The 25,023-nt window shown below is 43.3% G+C and overlaps 1 protein-coding gene across 9 annotated transcripts; it reads left to right on the top strand.

The window, feature by feature from the left end:
- The first annotated feature begins 8 nt into the window (after positions 1–8).
- Positions 9–25,023, top strand: ikbkg (inhibitor of nuclear factor kappa B kinase regulatory subunit gamma). Of its 9 annotated transcripts, none has more exons than XM_061793292.1 (15): positions 9–144; positions 1,021–1,168; positions 1,801–2,060; positions 9,054–9,128; positions 9,215–9,316; positions 9,875–10,057; positions 13,031–13,092; positions 13,303–13,350; positions 18,361–18,558; positions 18,649–18,801; positions 20,039–20,111; positions 20,218–20,352; positions 20,982–21,118; positions 22,914–22,990; positions 23,122–25,023. In XM_061793292.1, exons 2-15 carry the CDS (start codon positions 1,030–1,032, stop codon positions 23,310–23,312), a joined length of 1,833 nt encoding a protein of 610 aa, XP_061649276.1. In that variant the 5' UTR covers positions 9–144; positions 1,021–1,029; the 3' UTR covers positions 23,313–25,023. The 9 variants fall into 9 exon arrangements, with proteins under 9 accessions (XP_061649276.1, XP_061649296.1, XP_061649266.1 ...); XM_061793312.1 differs by lacking the exon at positions 9–144 and adding an exon at positions 179–540 and having other exon boundaries at positions 9,875–10,051; XM_061793282.1 differs by lacking the exon at positions 9–144 and adding an exon at positions 179–540.

The following is a 25,023-nucleotide window of genomic DNA, read 5'->3' as shown; positions in this document are numbered from 1 at the left end:
TCTTAACCTGCATAAGAGTCGATGGGAACCAGCAAGCGAAGCTAAGCTGTGGTGTTCTATTGAGGTTACACTGCTACACACCATCCACTAGTAAAAGGCCGCCTTTCCACAAAGTTGGAAGGATATAATTTCCCAATTGTCGAGGTAAGGAGGCGGATGAACAAATGTTATGCTCGAGCGAAAATGTTCTGCCTGACAGTCCAAACTCGGGGCTACAGCAGTACTGGGCTTTGCTAACAACACTGGCCTCGTCATGTGGTTTACAGTTAACCTCAACCCACGCAGAACGTTTTATGAGAACAAGAACATTTAGGAGCAGATGATTAACCGGAGGTATTCAATTTGTTACTGTCCGCTTTTTTGAATGTCAACAAGTGCGTCTGAAAACCGGAGCAGTCATTTCCAAGCGAGCTAGCTGTGTAAGCTAAGTCTCAAACTGTGTAGCAGTCGCCTGCCTTCGGTGGCTTGCTAGCTGGTAGCGAGCGACTCCCTGGCTGCTTCTCTGCTTTTCTGGATAACAACACTGAAAACGAAAACTAGGTAACACGAGATCACCCACTGTCTCTTTATAAACGTATGCTTGATGTTTTATTTTGTTTTGCTGATAGTGTATACCGTGTTTCAGTAGTGTGAGTAAAACTAATGATCAGAGGCATATCGAGCTGTACACAAGACGACTTTCCAGAGATTGATTAATATCAGTAAATGAAATGTGTACTTTTATTTATTTAACTTGACATTGTTTCAAAAAATAAGAATTTATACAGGCATATTTCCCCGTCCCGCGTTTTGCCCTATCCGTTTTGGGATGACGTAATGTTTTCTTTGTGGTCACAGACGACGTTCCTTTTGTATCCATGTTGGTACGGTACTGATGGTTGCGTTAAAATGGTATGGTTCAGGGGTACAGTCAGGTGTGGTGCAGGGTTTAAACTGAAAGTAAATGAACGTGCTTGTGCCACCTTGACAGCCATTGTTTGCATGGGTAAGAAAATTCTTTGATATGTGTGTTTACATCAGAGTCCAAGGATGGTGCAGCCCCAACCTGATTGTCCACTGCAGTGGGACATGTCAGGAGACGATAGTGGGGGGGCTCTCAGGGTCCCACCAGAGCTGGCAGCCAATGAAGTGGTCACCAGGTTGCTTGGAGACAACCAGCAGCTTCGAGGTACGTTCTCCGGTAGGCTGTATGGTTCGCAAACCCGATAGTCATGGCAGATGGGGATCAACTCCATATTTTCTTTTCACTTACTGTCCTTCTTTACCCCCATGAAGCTATGACATCTTATTTTTGATATAACGGGATTCTTATTATCATTAGTTTGTATCTCTAACAACAAAATGTGTTGTTTATAATAGTAGTGTACAGTATATTGTATATAGCCATGTGTTTTAATAACTGTTTCACTTGGAGGTATTATACCATACCAGACTTATTTGGCCAATAGAAAGTGGAGAGATGCCATATTTGTAATCAGTTTGACTTATCCTGTCTTAGCTACTGCTGTAGTAATGACATCATAAAAGAATCAATGAGCATGATTGACTGAAGGAGAACTCCTTCAACATCATTATAAAGGTGGTAGTTGGTGTGGCGTACCAGTGATGTGCAAGAATGAAAGCAACATTACAAGTGTACAGTACTACAAATTTAGATTAGCCAATACGTGTTATCTCTGGTCTCTTAATTTAGGAATACCTCTTAAGAATTGACATTTTGATCAGTTACCTCAACTAAAATAATTCATTGTGTGCATCTGTTTAACAGCCTGTGCCCTTCCCCATCACGCTGTCTTTCAGAGGCCTTGAGGCGGAGCAACCTAGCCTTGCGTCAGCGCTGTGAAGAGATGGAGGGATGGCAGCGAAAGACAAGGGAGGATAGGGAGTTCCTCAGTTGTCGTTTCCAAGAAGCCAGGGCCCTGGTGGAGAGGTTAGCCCAAGAGAACCACTCTTTACAAGGGCTGGTGAATGGACCAGCCTCCTCATCTAACCACTGCTGTAGCACCAGCCAGACTGAAGGGCCTTTTCCAACAAAGAATGGCCCTCTAGATGCACCACAGGTTGGTTCATTTAAAATTATTGGCCTCCGTGAATAGGCATTTAATTTTGCCAATTATTCACTACTATACATTTAGAGTCATTAATCAACCTAACATGTTTTGGGACTGTGGGAGGAAGCTGGAATACCTAAAAAGAACACACACAAGCGTAGCGTAAATATGCTGTAACTGTACACACAAAGGCCCCAAGCCAATACAGATTCTAACATGCAATCTTCTTGCACTGCAGATGCAGTGTGAATCTTTATTAATAATTTTAAACACATACAACTGCTACACCAGGGATGCAACAAGGCAACAGACAAGTCACTTTCTGCTTTCAGTATAGTGAAAGTCCTGTGGTGGATCACAATTCTCCATTTTGCAATCCTCATTCTCTGTGCTTTGACTGCGACTCGAAACAGATCTCTTGCAGCCACATCGATGATATCAGTTTTGTAGATACGCCCATGGTGGTTCTATCAGAAAGGAAACAATGGTTTATCCTTTGCGGAAGAACCTTGCTGGTGATATTTGAAAATGGGTGTATACCAGCTGAATTCTGAGAAGGGCTGCATGATATTTTGTTTGATCATCGCCATCGCGATGGATGTGTGGACAATAGTCACATTGGTGTACAGCATTGTACAGTAAATTAACTGTAATATTAAAAGTGACCAGCAGAGGAACCTGTTCGGTCAATGGTCTTTCACTTGTATTACGCATTTCTACCCAAGGTATTCAAGGCGCCTTAACACTGTCTCCTCATTCACCTAATGCATCAGGAGCAACTGGGGGTTCAGTATCTTGCCCAACGATACTTGGACATGGTCACAGGGGCCGAGGATCAAACTCACAACCTTTGGTTTCAGAGACGACCACTCTACCACCTGGACGTGCTCAAAAGATTAAAAGAATGTACAGCTACTGAATTTCCTATCTTGCTCCAGAATGAAATTAAGCAGACAAGCGACAGCTGCGTGAGTGCACAAGGTGCGTTCAGGGACAGAATGTGTTCTTTTGTAATAGAGTACATAATTGTAAAAACAGATTACGAGGAAAATTATTATTTGTATCAGAATGGCCCCTCCTTGAGCCGTCACCTTGTCGTGGTGGAGGGGTTTGTGTGTCCCAGTGATCCTAGGAGCTAAGTTGTCTGGGGCTTTATGCCCCTGGCAGGGTCACCCATGACAAACAGGTCCTAGGTGAGGGACCAGACAAAGCATGGCTCAAAGACCCCTAATGATGACGACAAACAATGGACTTCGTTTTCCCTTGCCCGGACGCGGGCCACCGGGGCCCCCCACTGGAGCCAGGCCTGGTGGTGGGGCTCGAAGGGGAGCGCCTGGTGGCCGGGCCTGCACCCATGGGGCCCGGCCGGGCACAGCCCGAAAGGGTAACGTGGGTCCCCCTTCCCATGGGCTCACCACCTGTGGGAGGGGCCATAGGGGTCGGGTGCAGTGTGAGCTGGGCGGTGGCCGAAGGCGGGGACCTTGGCGATCCGATCCCCGGCTACAGAAGCTGGCTCTAGGGACGTGGAATGTCACCTCTCTGGCAGGGAAGGAGCCCGAGCTGGTGTGTGAGGTCGAGAAGTTCCGACTCGATATAGTCGGACTCGCCTCCACACACACCTGGGGCTCTGGTACCAGTCCTCTCGAGAGGGGTTGGACTCTCTTCCACTCTGGAGTTGCCCATGGTGAGAGGCGCCGAGCAGGTGTGGGTATACTTATTGCCCCCCGGCTCGGCGCCGGTACGTTGGGGTTCACCCCGGTGGACGAGAGGGTAGCCTCCCTCCGCCTTCGGGTGGGGGGACGGGTCCTGACTGTTGTTTGTGCCTATGCACCAAACAGCAGTTCAGAGTACCCACCCTTTTTGGAGTCCTTGGAGGGGGTGCTGGAGAGCGCTCCCGCTGGGGACTCCATTGTTCTGTTGGGGGACTTCAATGCTCACGTGGGCAATGACAGTGAGACCTGGAAGGGCGCGATTGGGAGGAACGGCCCCCCCGATCAGAACCCTGTGAACAGAACAGTGTTCTGTTATTGGACTTCTGTGCTCGTCACGGATTGTCCATAACGAACACCATGTTCAAGCATAAGGGTGTCCACACGTGCACTTGGCACCAGGACACCCTAGGTCGCAGTTCAATGATCGACTTTGTGGTCGTGTCATCGGACTTGCGGCCGCATGTCTTGGACACTCGGGTGAAGAGAGGGGCGGAGCTGTCAACTGATCACCACCTGGTGGTGAGTTGGCTCCGATGGTGGGGGAAGATGCCGGTCCGACGTGGCAGGCCCAAACGTATTGTGAGGGTCTGCTGGGAACGTCTGGCAGAATCCCCTGTCAGAAGGAGTTTCAACTCCCACCTCCGACAGAACTTTGCTCATGTTCCGGGGGAGGCGGGGGACATCGAGTCCGAGTGGACCATGTTCCGCGCCTCCATTGCTGAGGCGGCCGACCGGAGCTGTGGCCGTAAGGTGGTCGGTGCCTGTCGTGGCGGCAATCCCCGAACACGTTGGTGGACACCAACGGTGAGGGATGCCGTCAAGCTGAAGAAGGAGTCCTATCGGGCCTTTTTGGCCTGTGGGACTCCTGAGGCAGCTGATGGGTACCGGCTGGCCAAGCGGAATGCAGCTCTGGTGGTCGCTGAAGCAAAAACCCGGGCATGGGAGGAGTTCGGTGAGGCCATGGAGAAAGACTTCCGGACGGCTTCGAGGAAATTCTGGTCCACCATCCGACGTCTCAGGAGAGGAAAGCAGTGCACCACCAACACTGTGTATAGTGGGGATGGGGCGCTGCTGACCTCGACTCGGGACGTTGTGAGTCGGTGGGGAGAATACTTCGAAGACCTCCTCAATTCCACCGACACGCCTTCCCATGGGGAAGCAGAGTGTGGGTTCTCTGAGGCGGGCTCTCCTATCTCTGGGTTTGAGGTCACCGAGGTAGTTAAAAAGCTCCTCGGTGGCAGGGCCCCGGGGGTGGATGAGATTCGCCCGGAGTTCCTAAAGGCTCTGGATGTTGTGGGGCTGTCCTGGTTGACACGCCTCTGCAACATCGCGTGGACATCGGGGACAGTGCCTCTGGATTGGCAGACTGGGGTGGTGGTCCCCCTTTTTAAGAAGGGGGATCGGAGGGTGTGTTCCAACTACAGGGGGATCACACTGCTCAGCCTCCCTGGTAAGGTCTATTCAGGGGTGCTGGAGAGGAGGGTCCGTCAGGAAGTCGAATCTCAGATTCAGGAGGAGCAGTGTGGTTTTCGTCCTGGCCGTGGAACAGTGGACCAGCTCTACACCCTCGGCAGGGTCCTCGAGGGTGGATGGGAGTTCGCCCAACCAGTCTACATGTGTTTTGTGGACTTGGAGAAGGCGTTCGACCGTGTCCCTCGGGGAGTCCTGTGGAGAGTGCTTCGGGAGTATGGGGTACCGAACCCCCTGATACGGGCTGTTCGGTCCCTGTACGACCGGAGTCAGAGTTTGGTCCGCATATCCGGCAGTAAGTCGGACTCGTTCCCGGTGAGGGTTGGACTCCGCCAAGGCTGCCTTTTGTCGCCGATTCTGTTCATAACTTTTATGGACAGAATTTCTAGGCGCAGCCGAGGCGTAGAGGGGGTCTGGTTTGGTGGCCTCAGTATTGCATCTCTGCTTTTTGCAGATGATGTGGTTCTGTTGGCTTCATCAAGCCGTGACCTCCAACTCTCATTGGAGCAGTTCGCAGCCGAGTGTGAAGCGGCTGGGATGAGAATCAGCACCTCCAAATCTGAGACCATGGTCCTCAGTCGGGAAAGGGTGGCATGCCATCTCCAGGTCGGGGATGAGATCCTGCCCCAAGTGGAGGAATTCAAGTATCTTGGGGTCTTGTTCACGAGTGAGGGAAGAATGGAACGGGAGATCGACAGGCGGATCGGTGCAGCGTCTGCAGTGATGCGGACTTTGTATCGGTCCGTTGTGGTAAAGAAAGAGCTAAGCCGAAAGGCGAAGCTCTCAATTTACCGGTCGATCTTCGTTCCTACCCTCACCTATGGTCATGAGCTGTGGGTCGTGACCGAAAGAACAAGATCCCGGATACAAGCGGCCGAAATGAGTTTCCTCTGCAGGGTGTCCGGGCTCTCCCTTAGAGATAGGGTGAGAAGCTCGGTCATCCGGGAGGATCTCAGAGTAGAGCCGCCACTCCTCCGCATTGAGAGGAGCCAGATGAGGTGGCTGGGGCATCTGATTCGGATGCCTCCCGGACGCCTCCCTGGTGAGGTGTTCCGGGCATGTCCCACCGGGAGGAGACCCCGGGGACGACCCAGGACGCGCTGGAGAGACTACACCCTTCGGCTGGCCTGGGAACGCCTCAGGATCCCCCCGGAAGAGCTGGATGAAGTGGCTGGGGAGAGGGTAGTCTGGGCGTCCCTGCTGAAGCTACTGCCCCCGCGACCCGACCCGGATAAGCGGTAGAGAATGGATGGATGGATGGATGGATGTATCAGAATGCTTTAGTTAAAACACTGTATGAGCACACGGATAATATGGAATTTATTTTGTTTTGTAATATAAGAATAGATAAATTATTGTGTTAATAAAGTCAGCCAGAGCTGCTGGGAAAGCAAAGTTATCAATGTCCTTTCACCATTGTTCCTATCATACTATATTGTTTTTTGTTTGCACATGAAGGACAAAAGTCCTTGGTTTTTTTTTTTTTTAATTACTCATTTAAAAAAAAAAAACACCATTCAAGCAACAAGTTTTTCCTCATGTTTTTGAGATTGTAGGGTGAAAGCTGCAGCTGGTTACTTGTGTGGACTGAATGGGTGACAAAAATGGGGAAATGAAATGATAGTATTTTGAGGGTAATAGCCAAAAAAAAAACAACAACTATGAACTAGTTTGTTTTTGGACGGGTGAATATGGTTTAAAATTTCCAATTATGAACTGACCCAGTTCATTTTTGGAAGGATGAATTGAACTTTGAACTAGTTTGCGTAGAAAATGAACTTTCCCAACACTGATGCTGTATTATTTCACATCGCAATATACAGTCGTGCTGACCATTATTGGCATCCCTTGTTTTTCTGCATAACCTGTATAATATCTTCAGAAGCCCTTGAACACCCACCCCAAAGATTTTCAGTTGGACTCAGATCAGGACTCATTGATGGCTATTTTAAAAAGGTCCAATTTTTCCTTTGGGTCTTTGTCTTGCTGGAGGACCCATGAGCTTCGCTTCAAACCAAGTTTTCTGACACTGGGTAAGTCATTTCACTCACCTGTGATACAGTCAAGGCCTCCAGTATCAGCTGTAACAATATAGCTCAACAGCATTATGGGTCCTCCACCATGCTTGACTGTTGGCAGGGTGTTCTTTTCCTTAAGAAAAGCTTCATTGCACCGTCTGTAAACATACTGTTTGTGTGCATTGGTAAAAAGCTCTATTTTTGTTTCATCTGTCTATAAAATGCTCTTTATCATTTGCTCTTTTGTATCAAAACACAAGTTCTCTATAGAAAAATGTCATCTGACTTGATTCATTTTCTTCAAGAGATATTCCACATTTAGTATTTAAACTTGATGGGTGCCAATAATGGTGAGCACGACTGTGTATTGCAAGTTTAAAAATGAAAAAAAATATCGCAATGGCATTTATTTTTCCCAATATCGTGCAGCCCTAAATTTGAGTCAACTCCACTTAAAATAGCAGAGCAGGAGTGTGCTTCTTTTTATCCATCCATTCATTTTCCATACTGCTTTTCCTTAATAGGGTCGCAGGCGAGTTGGAGCCTATCCCAGCTATCTTCGGGCAGGATGCAGGGTACACCCTGAACTGGTTGCCAGCCAATCGCAGGGCAGGAGGCAGCTATCATCCGGCAGGAGGCGGGGTACACCCTGAGCTGGTTGCTACCCAATCGCAGGGCACATACAAACAAACAACCATTCGCACTCACATTCACACCTTCGGGCAATTTAGAGTCTTCAATCAACCTACCAGGCATGTTTTTGGGATGTGGGCGGAAACCAGAGTACCCGGAGAAAACCCACACAGGCATGGGGAGAACATGCAAACTCCACACAGGCAGGGCCGGGATTTGAACCCAGGTCCTCAGAACTGTGAGGCAGATGTGCTAACTAGTCGTCCACCGTGACGCTTCTTTTTATATATATTTATTAAATTTAATATTTATTAATTTAACTACAATGTTTTTAATAGCAAAATCAAAAGAATAAAATCCACACTTATCAAATATTTTACAATTGCCCGTAGGTGTGAATGTGAGTGCGAATGTTGTTTGTTTATATGTGCCCTGCGATTGGCTGGCGACCAGTTGAGGGTGCAACCCGCCTCCTACCCAAAGATAGCTGGGATAGGCTCCAGCACACCCGCGACCCTTGTGAGCATAAGCGGTATAGAAAATGGATGGATGGATGGATGGAAATTAATACGTTTTAAACAATCTCAATGTGTTCAGCTGTACTGCATCATTGCCATCATTTGGTCCCTTGAAAGGTGGTATTTAAATATAGCTATTATAATGTAAGATGTGTTTTATATATTTTATGTCCTCAATTGTTTCCATCAGAGAGTTAAAAATGTTCGGAAAAGATGTCAATATGATGCTGTAGAGCAAAGAAAGCATATAAGCCAGTGAATATTCTTATTTATCCAGGTCATTTCATTCATTCTCAGGGAATTGAATTGATAGCAACTGGACACCAGAAGAGTGAAGTTGCGATTGATTCAATGACCAGAGAAAGAAAGCACGTCAGCATCTCTCCTTTCTCTTCACTTCTCTGAGAGATTTCCTATATTCCTCGATGGAATCTCTTGTGTATGGTGCGAACACATAAACGAGAGGACTGAGTAGCTTACAAACCAGAACTTGAAAAACACCCATGGTCTTCGCAACAGTCCAAACCTGTTCCTCATCCTGAATGAATAAACAAAGAAAAGCAAACAAACCGTGGAGGGAAATGGTACAGTAAAAATCGTAATATCAAACAAACAACTTGAATGAATTAATTGCTGTTTTTCTTCTTTCAGATCCTGGTTCAGCACGGAAAGAAAACAGTAGAGGAAGCAGATCAACACACACAGACAACTCCCCCTCGCAGCTTGGTAAGATTTGAGTGGACACCTGCAGCACGCTCTGTGGGTTGTCTTGTATTTGTTTATTTTCCATCTAATGAGCATGTCTGTTCTAGGGTGATGCAAGTGTATGTAGCGCCATGAGTAGTGCCCTCCCAACCCCCCCTACCTCCCTTACAGAGGTATCTGGGGGGTCAATGGGCAGGGAAAATGGCCAGGTGAGATTGCTCACTCCAACCATGTTTTCCCAATCTAATCTTCTTTGTTGCTCCTGCCTCTAGATGATGTTTTCACACCACATAATCAGTCAACCCTGAGACTGAAATCACGACCGAATGACCTGTCAATTATAAAATAAAATCGATCCTTTCGCTGTTAGCTCTATCGGCACTCATTCTCATTATCCGTCCAGTCATGTTAACTTCTGGGTTCCCAGCATTTACCACTCTACTACCATTGCCCTATTTTGTGAAAGTAACAGTGCCATATATCCAGCCAGAGGCCATTTGGGCTTTTTTTCCAATTTCTGGTGATGCTGGAAGCCAAGGTTTCTCATATGAATGGACCCCTTAGCTGTTAGCTCTATCAACACTAATTTTCCTTATCTGTTTACTCATGTAAACATCTGGGTTCACCAATAAATTAGAGCAGCTATACTTTTGTATTGTCTGCCCATTGAACCTATCATTATTATCATGGGTAGTCTCTAGCTTTAGTAATGGCTCCCAGCATCTGTTCATCCAGAATTCCATCACATTGTATGCCTCTGTTTGCAGCCCGTCGAGGGTGCAAGCGACTTCCTGCAAGTGAACAGCCACAAAGAAAAGCTGGAGGAAGGCATGCGAGATTTGAAAAAGAAAAATGAAGAGCTTGGCCGGCAGAGGGATGAGGGCGAAAAGGAGAGAGAGCGAATGCGTCGCTGTATTGATCAGCTGGCGGCCAAAGTGGCCCAGGTACAGGTAATAGTAATCCACTTAGGCCCAAATTGCACACCATAAACTAGGGCTTGGTGATTTATCAATTTTATTTATTAACTCAAGTTTGTCAAGAGAATTTTTTTTTTCGTGTTTTATTTATTTATTTTTTAAAACCATTTTTTTTAAATTAAATTTTATTTTATTTTCTTATTATTATTATTATTATTATTTTTTTTTTTTTTATCGTGGCTTCCGGAGTTCCAAGTCTGTCCCCACAGATATGCACTGCTTACGCTAAGCGCATGGCTGTGAACAGAGAGGAGCTAGTTTACAAAAGTAGAACCAGTGTTGCCAACTTTTCCAGTACCTCAAGCAATTATTTTTCCCAAAAAGTGACTAATAACTAGTGACTGGTTGATGGAAAAAAAAAAACTGAAATATCACACATCCATAAATATTGAGACCCTTTGCTCAGTATTTAGTAGTAGCACCCTTTTGAGTTAATACATCCATGAGTCTTCTTGGGAATGATGCAAGTTTTTCACACCTGGATTTGGGGATCCTCTGCCATTCCTCCTTGCAGACCCTCTCCAGTTCTGTCAGGTTGGATGGTGAACCTTGGTGGACAGCTATTTTCCGGTCTCTCCAGAGACGCTCAATTGGGTTTAAGTCCAGGCTCTGGCTGGGCCATTCAAGAAAGGTCACGGAGTTGTTCTGAAGCCACTCCTTCGTTATTTTAGCTGTGTTCTTAGGCTCATTGTCTTGTTGGAAGGCGAACCTTCGGCCCAGTCTGAGGTCCTGAGCACTCTGGAGAAGGTTTTCGTCCAGGATATCCCTGTACTTGCCCGCATTCATCTTTCCTTCGATTGCAACCAGTCGTCCTGTCCCTGCAGCTGAAAAACACCCCCACAGCATGATGCTGCCGCCACCATGCTTCACTGTTGGGACTGTATTGGACAGGTGATGAGCAGTGCCTGGTTTTCTCCAAACATACCGCTTAGAATTATGGCCAAAAAGTTCTATCTTGGTTTCATCAGACCAGAGAAGCTCAGCCACAGTGATCTTTGGGTTTTTCTTTACCTTTCTCACCAAGGCTTTTCTCCCCTGCTTGCTCGTTTTGGCCGGAGGGCCAGCTCTAGGAAGGGTTGTGGTCGTCCCAAACGTCTTCCATTTAAGGATTATGGAGGCCACTGTGTTCTTAGGAACCTTCAGTGCAGCAGACATTTTTTTGTAACCTTGGCCAAATCTGTGCCTTGCCACAATTCTGTCTCTGAGCTCTTCAGGCAGTTCCTTTGACCTCATGATTCTCATTTGCTCTGACATGCACTGTGAGCTGTAAGGTTGTATATAGACAAGGGTGTGGCTTTCCTAATCAAACACAGCTGGACTCCAATGAAGGTGTAGAACCATCTCAAGGATGATCAGAAGAAATGGACAGCACCCGAGTTAAATATGAGTGTCACAGCAAAGGGTCTGAATACTTGTGGCTGTGTGATAGTTCAGTTTTTCTTTTTCAATAAATCTGCAAACATTTCAACAATTCTGTTTGTTTTCTGTCAATATGGGGTGCTGTGTGTACATTGAGGGAAAAAATTAACGTAAATTATTTTAGCAAATGGTTGCAATATAACAAAGAGTGAAAATTTTAAGGGGGTCTGAATACTTTCTGTACCCACTGTATGTGCAAAGACCCCATTAAAATTGGATTTTTGTGGGGAAACAAAATCTTGAGATTTTACTGTAGCCCATATCGCCTAGCACTGCCTTGAATTTGTGTGTCCTCAGATTACCATGAACTAGTGAGCAGGTGAGTTACATGGAAACACTGTATGTACACTGCTAGAATATCCGGTGGCAAACAAGAGATCTTTAATCCATGTTACATCCATCCATCCATTTTCTGAGCCGCTTATCCTTACTAGGGTAGCGGGTGAAGAATGAGTTTTCCCTGTGATTGACCAGTCCCCAAAGTCAGTTAGGATAGAGCTCGAGCTCTCCCATATCACTGAACAACTGCTGTAAAAATGACTGAATAGAATGAGTTAGTCAATTTAAAGTTTGTCACGATTTGATTTCAACTGGACCCAGAAGCCAGTGGAGGCTGAGAGGTTTGTGGTGAAAGGTTTATTGAAGAGGATATGGAGATGGATGCTTGAGGCGTACTGGCGGGTTGTGCGGCAGGCGGTGGCGTGAGCAGGTGGATGGCTTGGCGGCGTGGTGGAGGTCACCACGGCGGTGTTGACCTCGTTACGTGTTGGTCAGAGAGACAGTGTACCACGGGAGAACGTTAATACTCTGGCAGAGGAGTCTTGGACCTGGCAGTCTTAAATGCAGGCAGAGTAGAGTGGTGATTGGCAACAGATACGCGGCCGAGGTGGTGCTGATTACTGGGAAAAGAAAGGGCGAGAGGGGCGCAAAGTGCAGGCTAAGCTCCAACAATGGAACTGCAGGGACAGACCATGACAGTTTACCTCCAGCCACATTAAAAACCCACAATTCCAACAAAAATACAGTTTCACACTGACCACAAGCCCATTATAGCTGTTGCAAATCTCATGTTTTACTTCACAGCTGTACTATTTAGAGACTTGCTATTTGTATTATCAGGCATCTTTTTTGGGCAACTATTATGGTGGGGCTCAACATTTCAAAATAATGTATTATACGATATAATTTGTTTTTTTCATTTTTTGTTTTTTTGCATGTAGCCCACAAATAGTTCAAACTGCTTTCAGCAAAACACCCCAAATAATCTGATAACATAAATGTAGTAGTGCTTATAGGTAATGTCACAATTAAAACTAAAAAATATCAACAGATGGACATAACATTAATGTATTTGGAAATGTAATTATCCAGCTTCAACCACTTCTAATCAATAACATTTATTTCAATTGTAGATTAGTATTTGCCTTATAATAAAACGATTGTTAATAGTGTTACTTTTTTGCAAATCAAGGTTGGATTCGGATGCAAGTGTGACCCAAAAGGCTTACACATGAATGTCTTTGACAGGCAAACAGTGCTACTGAGGAGGGTGGTCAACATCGAACTGAAGCCCAGCACTCCTCTGACTGGTATGATATCCTGTTTTTCACAATTGTTTTCATGTTTAGGCTCTTTAACACTACTAAATATCCAGTGTGTCAACAACGCTTTGCTACGTAGCAGTGTTCAATTAATCCTATACACATACAGTAGAATCTTTGGGTTGGACATCCAAGAGTTCTTTTCTTGTTATCTTCTTATATACCTCCTTCTCCCTCCATTCCTGTTCCTTGTTCCAGTTCTAGCCTCGCTAAACTCACAGAGCAGCTTCAGGCCACACAGGGCAGGTGAGCCCCACAGCTTTGTGTGGCCTTTCTCTCGGTCAAATGCATGTTAACTCGTTACTTACTGTCTTCTCTGTTCTGCACTGTCGCTGTTGTGACCTTTTTTGTCTTTGTGTGGCTTTTTTTTTTCATTTCAAATGTGAGCCCAAAACACGCCTTTTTATTTTATTGATTTTTGTTTGTTTATTTTAGCTGCATCCTATGCGGAAGTACAATAGCTCCTCGATAAAAATGGGCGTCCACCAGCTGGATCGGAAACAGAGCGGGACTTCAAATTAAATAGTTAATCTTCTGTTTTATCATTCCTTGATTAGTTTGACTATACTGTACATATTTTGCTGAGTGACTGTTACATTTGTGGCAGTATTTGATACCAAAATGACTTCATTACACTGGCTCATGTTTACTAAGCCTAACAAACCACCTACAGTTGTGCTCATAAGTTTACTTACCCTGGCAGAATTTATTTTTTCCGTTTTTCAGAGAACATGAATGATAACACAAAAAACCTTGCTTTCACTCATGGTTAGTGCTTGGGTGAAGCCATTTATTATCAAATGCTGTGTTTACTCTTTTTAAATCATAATGACAACAGAAACTACACAAATGACCCTGATCAAAAGTTTACATGCCCTTGAGATTTTGGCCTGAAAACGTGTAGTATATTTCAATAGTGCCAAAGTCAGAGTTCCTTTCAGAGGGCTAAATGTTTGGAGATCTGTATTCAAGCCAACCATCTTTTCTTTGTAGTTCTACATCAAAGAACTTCCTTCAACCATTTGTACGTTTATTAGGGTTTTCCTTCTCCGCCCAGACAGTAACAGGTCTTGGGTTCACAACAGGCGTCCCAGTCTGCAAAGAGGACTGTTTTGCATCTTATAAGAAAAGGGTACGAGGTGTGAGCTTAGCTAGACTGTGAAGCGCCACCAGGCGGGTGTGGTTCCAAATATGGTCATGAGGAACGACCATCTTCCGGGTGCACCCAGGGAGGGGTTAATTCTACACCCAGAGAATTAAACCTTGATAAACTGAGATCCAGGGGTTTTCGGGGTCTTTTTCGTTGTCCTGGCTTTGTACGCAGCTGCTATGACACTAAGGCTTGTTCAATAACTCTAATTAGCCTAAAAGTGTCTCCAAGTGTTCATTCATTCCTGCCCAATGGAATCGGGAGTTCTCCCGGGTGACCTCCAACTCGGAACCACAGGCGAATAAATCCACCTAACATGCACACAAGTTGACACAAATGGGTTTTGAATGGCTACTAAAGGTAACCATCCACACCTATGATCTGTCTGCTTGTAATCAGTGTGTGTATAAAGGTTCAGTGAGTTTCTGGGGGCCGGCACGGTGACCGACTGGTTAGCACATCTGCCTCACAGTTATGAGGACCGGGGTTTAAATCCCACCCCCACCTGTGTGGAATTTGCATGTTCTCCCTGTGGATGCGTGGGTTTTCTCCAGGTACTGCGGTTTCCTCCCACATGCCAAAAACATGCGTGGTAGGTTGATTGAAGACTCTAAATTGCCCGTAGGTGTGAATCTGAGTGCGATTGGTTATTTGTTTCTATGTGCCCTGCGATTGGCTGGCAACCAGTTCAGGGTGTACCCTGCTTCCTGCCCGAAGATAGCTGGGATAAGCTCCAGCTCGCCTGCGACCCTATTAAGGAGAAGCAGTACGGAAAATGAATGGATGGATGAGTTTCTGGGCTCCCGATAGACCCTTGCACTGACATCTCTGGATTCTGAGTCATGGGGAAAGCAAAATAATTGTCCAAAGATCTGCGGGAAAAGTTAATTGAACTGTATAAATCAGGAAAGGGATATACGATATCGAAGGAACTGTGAATGACAATCAGCAGTGTTCAAACTCTAATTAAGAAGTGGAAAATGAGAGATTCTGTCGAAACCAAACCACGGTCTGGTCGGCCAACAAATATATCTCCCACAACAGCAAGGAAAATTGTTCGAGATTCAAAGAAAAACCCACAGATGACTTCAGCAGAAATACAGGACTCTCTTGGAAAAAAAAAATGGTGTGGATGTTTCAAGATGCACAATAAGCAGGCACTTGAAGAAAAATGGGCTGCATGGTCGAGTCGCCAGAAGAAAGCAATTACTACGCCCATGCCTCACAAAAATCACGCTTACAATATGCCAAACGGCACAGAGAGAAGCCTCAAAACTTCTGGAACAAAATCATTTGGAGTGATGAGACCAAAATGAAATTTTTGGCCACAACCATAAATGTTACATTTGGAGAGGAGTCAACATGGCCTATGATGAAAGATACACCATTCCTACAGTGAAACATGGAGGTGTATCACTGATGTTTTGGTGCTGTGTGAGCTACAAAGACACAGGAAACTTGGTCAAAATTGATGGCACGATGAATGCAGATTGTTAAAAATACTAGAGGAAAATTTGCACTCATCAGCCCGGAAGATGCGCATGGGACGTACTTGGATACAGTGTTCCCTCGCCACTTCACGTTTTGCGGCTTCAGTGCTTTGCGGGTTTTAATAAAATATTTTTAAAAAATAAAATAAATAAATAAAATAAAAATAAATGACATATTCATTAAAAAAAATATATATATATATACAGCCATATCGGCAGCCATATTGCGGAAAGACACGTTGTTTCATGTTGATGCACGTGAGAGAAGGTTTCCCTGCATGGCAAACAAAGAGAGGAGTACTGTATGGGCTGTACTGTACGGGCATTCGTACAAGACGTGATTGGTTCCCGGCGCGACATCGACCAATGAGAGGACGAGTGGATTTATCCCGTGAGCTGATTGGCTGCGCAGCATCTTCCCTTGTTGTTTCTCGCCAGTCTCGTCCACGCGGTTGTGTTTGCAATAACTTTTTTTGTTTAAGCGATAATTTTTTTGATTAGTTAAGCAAGACCTTACAATGCCGCCGAAGCGCTGTGCCCCTGCGGGGCGCCCAAGAAGAAGAAGAAGATGACCATCAGCAAAAAAGTGAAACTTTTAGATTTGATCAAAGAGGGCAGAAGTTATGCATCTGTGGCACGCCATTATGGCGTGAATGAATCTACAGTGCGGTACATCAAGAAAGAGGAAGCAAACATCCAATGTTGAAGCAATGTTGATGAATGTTAATTACTGTATAATAAATGTTAATTACTGTATAAGGTTTTATAATTAAAGATTTAAGTAAATACGTGTACTGTTGTAATCTTTGTCTCAAATATGTAAAGTATAAATACTGTTTACATATTTAAAACATTCTGGTACCCACATACACATCCATGCAAATCCTACTTCGCAGTTTTTCACCTTTCGCGGGGGATTCTGGTCCCCATTAACCGCGAAAAACGAGGGAACACTGTATTCCAACATAATGATCCAAAACACAAAGCCAAGTCGACCTGTCATTGGCTACAGCAGAATAAAGTGAATGTTCTGGAGTGGCCATCTCAGTCGCCTGACCTCAATATCATTGAGAGACACTGGGGAGATCTCAAGCGTGCAGTTCATACAAGAAAGGCTGAGAATTTACAGGAACTGAAGGCCTTTTGACAAGAAGAATGGGCAGCTTTATCATAAGAGAAAATAAAGAGACTCATTCACAACTACCACAAAAGAATCCAAGCTGTCATTGATGTTAAAGGGGGCAATACACGGTGTTAAAAACTGGGGTATGTAAACTTTAGATCAGGGTCCTTTGTGTACTTTCTGTTGTCATTATGATTTAAAAAGAGTAAACACAGTTGTTTGATAATAAATGGCTTCACCCAAGCACTAAACATGAGTGAAAGAGAGGTTTTTGTGTTATCATTCATATTGTTTAAAAAAAATGGACAAGAAATCATAAATTCTGCCAGGGTATGTAAATTTATGAGCACAACTGTATTTCTAAGCTTTAATTAGGCTGTCATTTTGTCAAATGCATTTGGGGACATAAGGAAAACAAAACATTCTGTTGCTTCTACACAGTTTTTGCATTCAACATTATAATAAGCAACATATCAACACGTTATACATGTTTAAAAATTACACCAAATAAGCGCTGCGTGCGGAGTCAAGGTTGGAGATAGCCTTGAGCTTGACCAGTCACAATCGTTTTTGCATCTGCAAAATTGTGACGTTACTGTAATATATTTGATTTTAATAATCCCACTTTAATTTAATCCCACTTGAAATTTAAAGCATAAAGTGAGATTTGTGGTTATAGTAATAATTCAGCCATGCAAACGGTTCATTAGTGGCACGCGTCAATGATGTCATGTCATCATTAGTGACGTTTGTGGTTATAGTAATAATTCAGCCATGCAAATGGTTCATTAGTGGCACGCGTCAATGATGTCATGTCATCATTAGTAGACGTCCCCATTAAATGATGTCATCGAGGAACGATCGTCTTGAGTTCCCTCAAAGATTTCTACCTCCTCCTGCTCACTCCTCTTTCAAGCTCCTCATTCCTCGATGGAAATTCTGGTGTGAGGCACTAGCATGTAAACAGAGGAGCATGGATCTAGGAAGTGAAAAAATATAGAAATGACATGAGCTCATTGTGTTAAGGCGTACAATTACAACATTACAATTTTCATGTTTATATCTTGATAAAAACTTCCATGACCAAAGTTGTTCATACCCTTTCTCAATAAGGGCTTATTCTCTATTCTAATGTTATCGTTGATTAGAATGCTCTTGATGCTAGACATTTGGCTAAATTTGTGCAAAAGATTGTTTTTTAAAAATAAAATAAAAAAATAGATCCAGGATAAATAATTTTGAAATGTAAAAACTATGGAGAAAAAAAAATTCTTTTTGTAACCAGTCTTTTTTATCTTTTGTTGCTCATTCTCCCAGAGTCATTGTCATCTTTATTGTGCATATTGTATACATAATTTGATTTCACCAAACATTTATTAGATTTGTCAACGTAGCATTTCTCATGGATTTTTAGTGGGCATTAATTTTTTTCTACTTTGAATGAAATACTACTTTGTAATTTTCAAAGGTAATCATGATTCACTACTGAATAGGTATCGTGAGCTAGAGGGGAAGCTTGACTACCTGCAGAAGAGTTCTGCTCAGCGTGACAGAACCGAGGCTCTACTCAAACAAAAGGACAAGGACTGTGAGGCTCTCAAAGCTCAGGCAACATCTCTCTTAGCAGAACTGAATGAGAGGCAGAGCTGCCTGGACAAAAGCGAGCAAGAACGTAAAATGCTGGAGGACAAGTATGCGATCACTTCAAGGGTGCATTTCAGATTTGCAAGACAGTCTGCATGTGTGAGCTTACATATGATGTTTCCTGTACTTGTATGCAGATTGTGTAGTAAGGTGAAAGCCCTGCAGGTGGCAGAGCAAGAACTGGAGCAGCAGAAGAATCAGCATCATGTGAACATGGACAGGCTTATGTTGCAGATTCAGAGTTTGGACCAAGCCCTTAAGACAGAGAGACATGTTGTCACTGTGGAAAAGTGGGGCCACAAACACACACACACAATCACCCACATTCTACTTGTTCTATTCTGAAAGCATTATTATTAATACTAAAATACACATTTTTGTGAAAACTTATTTTACTGAGCTACATTATGCTAGGTTGTCTTTTTTGGTTGTGCTGGAAAAAACAGACCAGACCTTTTGGCAGTACCATTGTGCTTGAGCCACTAGGCTACCATGTTAAACAGTCAGGAAAAAAACAGGACAGGGCCCTGTAGTTTGTATTCATGTTTTATGATATTTGCCAACTACATTACCATTTTGACATGCGTCAATTTCCCTTAGACAATGTCTGTGAATCAAATACTTGATTATCTAAATACCAATTTAATATTTAATCATCGAGTATTGGTATCATCAAAGTGGGACTTTTCAGTGTTACCTGCTAGCAAGATTTGAATTAGGCCTCACTTGACTAATCCTTCCCTCCCTCGAGTCTCAGACCAAAGCCACGCCCCTCACTAACATGCACCGTAAACAAGCCAACACTAGCCACAGCTGCTACCTTGGTAGCAATGAGTTATTCTAAATAGAGTGTTGCTAGAACACTAAATGTTATCACTTTGACGATTTAGTTTTTGGAATGTACAATCAATTAAAAATCAAAAATTGATGATGAACTCACCTGTTGAGCAGAAATGTTGCTAATTCCGCGTCACTTCTGAATCCTCTTAGCTGCCTGAGTTCCCACCACCTCTAAAAGAACTCCTATGTTCACCTTTTGTTTTGTCTCTAGATATGTCGAATTCTCCGCTGTGCTTCTGTTTGCTAGACTTATGCCCAGTTCTGGCAAATGAGGGATGGGCATTTGTTTTTTCCTGAGGTGAATATTCCGCCATAGTTTCAACAAAAGCTCCTGAACCCCAAGATAACAGGTCTGCGTGAGGCTGCGGGGATGTGCCCGCTATGCGTGTGCTCGGGGGTGCATGGCAAATGATTGACACATCACTAGTCACGCCTTCTGTCTCTGATAGGTTGTTTTTCCTCGCCCGCTGTTTATTTTTTTTTTTTAAACTCAGATGAACAAGATGTGGCCAGAGAGGGATGTTTTTTTTACAAATCAGCAGATAATTTTTAATGAACTACTATTGTCAGGTCATACTGACAGTTTTGACATATGACAAAAATCATTTAAAAAAAAAAAAGTTTTTTTTTATTGCAAACTCTCCCTTGGAGTAAATGATGGTATTCGTTTTCCCTCTTGTCTCTTAGGAAAAAACTGACACAGCTTCAGCATGCCTATACGTGTCTCTTTAGAGATTATGATTCTATACTCAAGAGTGAGGTAAAATAGACTCAATGAACAATAACATCCTACCCTTATGAGTTCTGCTTCTTATACAAGGCGAATGTTTTTACATCCATCTGTATGTACCACCCATGGTTTCCAGGGAGGAGATGTGCGCAGACAACTGGAGGAGGCAGAGCGAGCACTGGCCCTAAAGCAGGACCTGATTGACAAACTAAAGGAGGAGGTAGAGCAACAAAAAGGCTCACTAGAGACGGTTCCTGTCCTCACTGCACAGGTACAAGTTTACAGTTGTAGGCCACTCAGCTAAACGGAGAATCTCGGCTCGAACACATCAGTTCACCTTGTTACCGTTTATAAACCATAAGTTTTACATTCCTGTAAAACTGGCACATGACTGCACAACTTTGTTCAACACAACCAAACAGTGTTTTGTATTCAATCAACTACCCATAGCCTAAAAGTAGCACATTTCACTTTAATTAAGTCACTCAGTCTTTTTGGGTTGCAGTCTGTCAGCATGGCGCAGTTTGACAAAATTGGCAAGATTTTCCCACTCGTCCTTACATTCCAACGGTCCTCTTTTGACTTGGATTCAGGTCTGGTCTCTGGTTAGGTCGTTCAGTACCTCAGTGTGTTGTAATACAGTAGCTTTTGTGTTTCTTCATATGATGTGTATCCGTGCTAGTATGTTTAGTAGGTTCAATATTTTCCAGGCTCACGTTTTTTTTTTTTTCTTTTCTATTTAAACCCCTGAGTCAGTTTTCCTTTTTGTTCTGTTGAGTATAAGAAGCACCAGCATGTGAGCGTGTTGACCCTGTGCATGTACTTTCAGTTAAAATTAAAGTGATGTAACAGTACTGGATCATATAACCTTACTTTTCCTCCACCTTAATCTGTATCCAGGCTGAGATCTATAAGGCAGACTTCCTTGCAGAACGAGAAGCAAGGGAAAAACTAAACCAGAAGAAAGAAGAGCTGCAGGATCAGCTGACTCAAGCTTTGGCTGAAATTGATAGACACAAACAGGAAGCCACATCCCGGTAAATATGTCTTATTTTAAAAAAACGTGCCTGCTTGTCTCCATGGTGAATCTGTTGATGAAGATGGTAGTTGTTAACCTGATAGCTGTGACATTTTTTCACCGCACTTCGAGGAAGTCAAGAATATTTGAACTGAATTAGTAGGAATGCTGCATCAGCATCAAGCTTTATTGCAGCTGTCAAGCATGGCTTTTGGCGCATGGTCAAGGTTAGATCTAACATCTGCATTTTCTACAGTGCTGTGCAAAAGTATTGGCCCCCTTCTCAAATACTTATATTTTTCCCCACTTTAATGTTCAAGATCATCAGACAAATGTAAATATCAGACAAATATAACTGAAGTGAACTTAGAATCCTGTTTTTAAATGGTGATTTATTAAGGGGAAAAAAAATTCAGTTACCTGGCCCTGTGTGGAAAAAGTAATTACCTCCCTTGTTAAATCATGAATTAATTGTGGCTAATTACAATTTTGGGTTAATTTTCACTAATCACACCAAAGCTTGATTTTCTCCAGACCAGTTCAATCAAGAAATCACTTGAATCACAGAATCTGTCCTGAAGAAATAAAGTCGGACAAAAGATCTGAAAAAGCTGCAACAAAACGACACGATCCTAAGAATTTTCAGAACAGTCGAGAAATAAAGTCATTGACATCAATCAGTCTGGAAAAGGTTACAAAATCCATTTCTAAAGCTTTAGGATTCCAGCGAACCGTAGGGAAAGCCATTATCCTCACATGGAGAAAACAGAACAGTGGTAAACCTTCCTAGGAGTGGCCGGCATACAAAAATTACCCCAAGAGCACAGCAAAGCAACCCAGGACAACATCTAAAGAACTGCAGGCTTCCCTTGCCTCAGTTAAGGTCAGTCTTCATGACACAACAATAAGGAAGAGACTGGCCAAAAATGGCATCCATGGCAGCGTTCCAAGGCAAAAACCACTGCTGACCAAAAAGAACGGAAAGGCTTGTCTTAGTTTTGCAAAAAAACAAAAATGAAAGTTGAGCTTTTTGGAAGGTGTGTGTCTCGTTACATCTTGCTTAAATGTAGCACAGCATTTCAGAAAAAGAACATACGTGGTGGTGGTAGTGTGATGGTCTTGGGCTGCAATGCTCCTTCAGGACCTGGACATTCTGTGATTGATGGAACGATGAATTCTGCTCTTTAACAAAAAATCCTGAAGGAGAATGTTCAGCAATCAATTTGTGACCTCAAGCTGAAGCGCACTTGTGTTCTGCAGCAGCACAATGATCCAAAACACACCAGCAAGTCAACTTCTGAATGGATTACAAGACAAAATGAAGGTTTTGGAGTGGCCTCGTCAAAGTCCAGATTTGAATCTGATTGAAATGCAGTGGCATGCCCTTTAAAAGGCCGTTCATGCTCTAAAACCCTCCATTTTTATCAGTCAAACAATTCTGCAAGAAAGAGATAACCAAAATAGCTCCACAGAGATGTAAAAGACTCATTGCCAGTTATAGAAAATGCTTGATTTCAGTTGTTGCTGCTGAGGATGGCCTCAACCATTTATTAGGTTTAGGGGGCCATTATTTTTTCTCACGGGGCCAGGTAACCCTAACCTAACCGTTAAATTCACTTGGGTTATATTTGTCTGATAGTTACATTTCTTTGATGATCCTAAACATTAAAGTGGGGAAACTATGCAAAAACACAAGAATTTGAGAAGGGGGCGGGCCAATACTTTTTCACGTCACTGTACATTATGCTCGGAAAGTAATCTTTGACTGACGCTTGAATATATTACGAAAGTATCCACATATTTCGCTGTTTCAGGGCACGTATGGAGCAGATGAAGCTGAGACATCAAGAGGACCTTCCAGTCCGGGTACCACACATTCCACCTCCACAAGGTATATCACTACTGAGTAATGGTACACAAAATGATGATAAAAATGAATCCTGTGAAACTTGTATCACAATAGAGTTTTAAAATGCCTAGTCTCATTATGGAGAGATAAGGCTCTGTTTTTTTTTCTATCAGGTGGATTTTCTGCCGGAGCTTTCAACACAGCACCCCCTCCATCCATGTACCGCAATCCTGGATTGGTGCCGACTGGTGATCATGGTGCAGCAGGAGTTGAGGATCTGCCAGATTTATGTTGTCCAAAGTGCCATTATCAGGCTCCAGATATGGACACACTGCAAATTCATGTTATGGACTGTATACAGTAACAGATTCAGGTTTCATCTTACCTTCAACCACCATAATCATACATCGACCAGCCATACCATTATAATCACAGATAAGTGAATTGAATAATCCTGTAATCTTGTTACTATAGCACCTGTCACTGGTTGAGATTTTAGACTTTTGTTGCCATTTTGCCCTCAAAAGTTGATTTGATTGAATCAGGCCAGTGCAGACCATACGGGATCTGAGGAACGATATCCAGTGACCCGACAACAGGATAAGAAGTGTGAAGTGTAAATGACAGACTTTGCGCTCTACAAATATACTTTTTTTTCCCACAGAAAGGTACTAAAGCACAAACTTGTATTTCTTTTATAAATTACATGTGCTGTTCGGCTGCTTAGCCATGCAGTATAGGTGCTCAGTACACCTTTTCATGCCAGAACAGTTTTGCTGTGCAACCAGAGTTTGATATACGCCTTGTATTATTTGTATTAACAGGATGGGGGGTAGTAAGCATGGCAGTGCTACCGGTGTGTGTGTCATAGCCACGCAGTGCCAGTCACCCTTGTAAAGAATTGGACTGCAGAAAGATAAGTTCCAGCTGTTGAGTTGACCTACAAAGTCCATACACTTCAATCCAATGTTGGTCCTTTCAAATGTACTGGACAGTCAGCTCCAACCTGTCCTCACACACACTTAAGTGATCTGATTTTAATGGTTTGGTGTCATAACACCCCATCAGAGGTTTTGAGTCCATGTCAGAGCTGTTTTAGCTCCCATACAGTATTAAGATGTATTTTATAGTGATATGGCTGATCAGTGTAGACACGGGGTCTTTTTCCAGCTTGGTATGTAGCTGGGGTAAACATTTTTTGTAGCTGCACCTTACTTGCACTTAATGCAACACATTAAATCAAGTTAACCCAAAAGGGATGCTTTAAATGACTACGATGGAATCAAGACGTGCCAAAAAAAAGGACTGTTCTTATGAATGAAAGAAATTAAGACAGCATTGTATTCCTTTTGATCTGGTCCACCCATTCACTTTCTGCTGTAGCTTTTCTATTCTTCAGTTCTGTCCTTTTTCCTGCTCTTCCCAAGTTTCACCTCCTTTTCATGTGTAATTCTTTGCCTGAGACATGACGAACAAGATGTGCAGTTTAACGGTTTCTACAACAGTCCCTCATGTCTTTCTCTTTTTTTTTCCTCTTCAATCTGCAGAGATAGTGGTATTTTAAGGAAGGATTGGCTGATGTGTGGAATTTAATGTATTCTTTAATTGTGTCATCCACTGTTATTTAACAATAGTTCATCTTTAGACCTGATATGATATCTTCGAAACAAAAAAGTCAAATAATTTGTCTGATCTCCCTAAGGCTAAACATGAGCGAATAACCTAGTGAGCTTCAAATTAAAGTGTATATTCAAATATGGTATGTTTTGGTCATAAATGTTGCAAGTCTGCATTACCTCAAAACATATCTGTACTAGAGATGGTTTAACTCATTGAACAAAGTAGCTATTCTCTATTGTACTGTGTCTGTGTATACTGTTAACTGCATCACTGCTATGTCACTGAGGACCTTGATTGTGGATTCTTCCCTGTAGCTATCAATTATCTGAATGTAAGAGCATTGAGGTTAACGTTTTTGTGATTATTGTCTGTAATGATGGATGCGCACTGTTGATGTTAAAGAAAATCGTTTCAATGCGTTGACAAGTTCCAAAATAAACCTAACGTTTATTGGC

This window comes from Phyllopteryx taeniolatus, chromosome 1 (genome assembly GCF_024500385.1).
Source record: "Phyllopteryx taeniolatus isolate TA_2022b chromosome 1, UOR_Ptae_1.2, whole genome shotgun sequence".
Lineage (NCBI taxonomy): Eukaryota > Metazoa > Chordata > Actinopteri > Syngnathiformes > Syngnathidae > Phyllopteryx > Phyllopteryx taeniolatus.
This window is presented reverse-complemented; position numbering and strand designations above follow the sequence as displayed.

What these genes read in the sequence shown, in the direction of transcription:
- ikbkg (XM_061793292.1), top strand. Translation starts at nt 1,030, where the DNA reads ATGGTGCAGCCCCAACCTGATTGTCCACTGCAGTGGGACATGTCAGGA. An exon ending in CCAAAGTGGCCCAGGTACAG is followed by an intron (nt 10,058 to 13,030) that starts GTAATAGTAATC and finishes TGTCTTTGACAG; the next exon opens with GCAAACAGTGCTACTGAGGA. An exon ending in TTCCTGTCCTCACTGCACAG is followed by an intron (nt 20,353 to 20,981) that starts GTACAAGTTTAC and finishes ATCTGTATCCAG; the next exon opens with GCTGAGATCTATAAGGCAGA.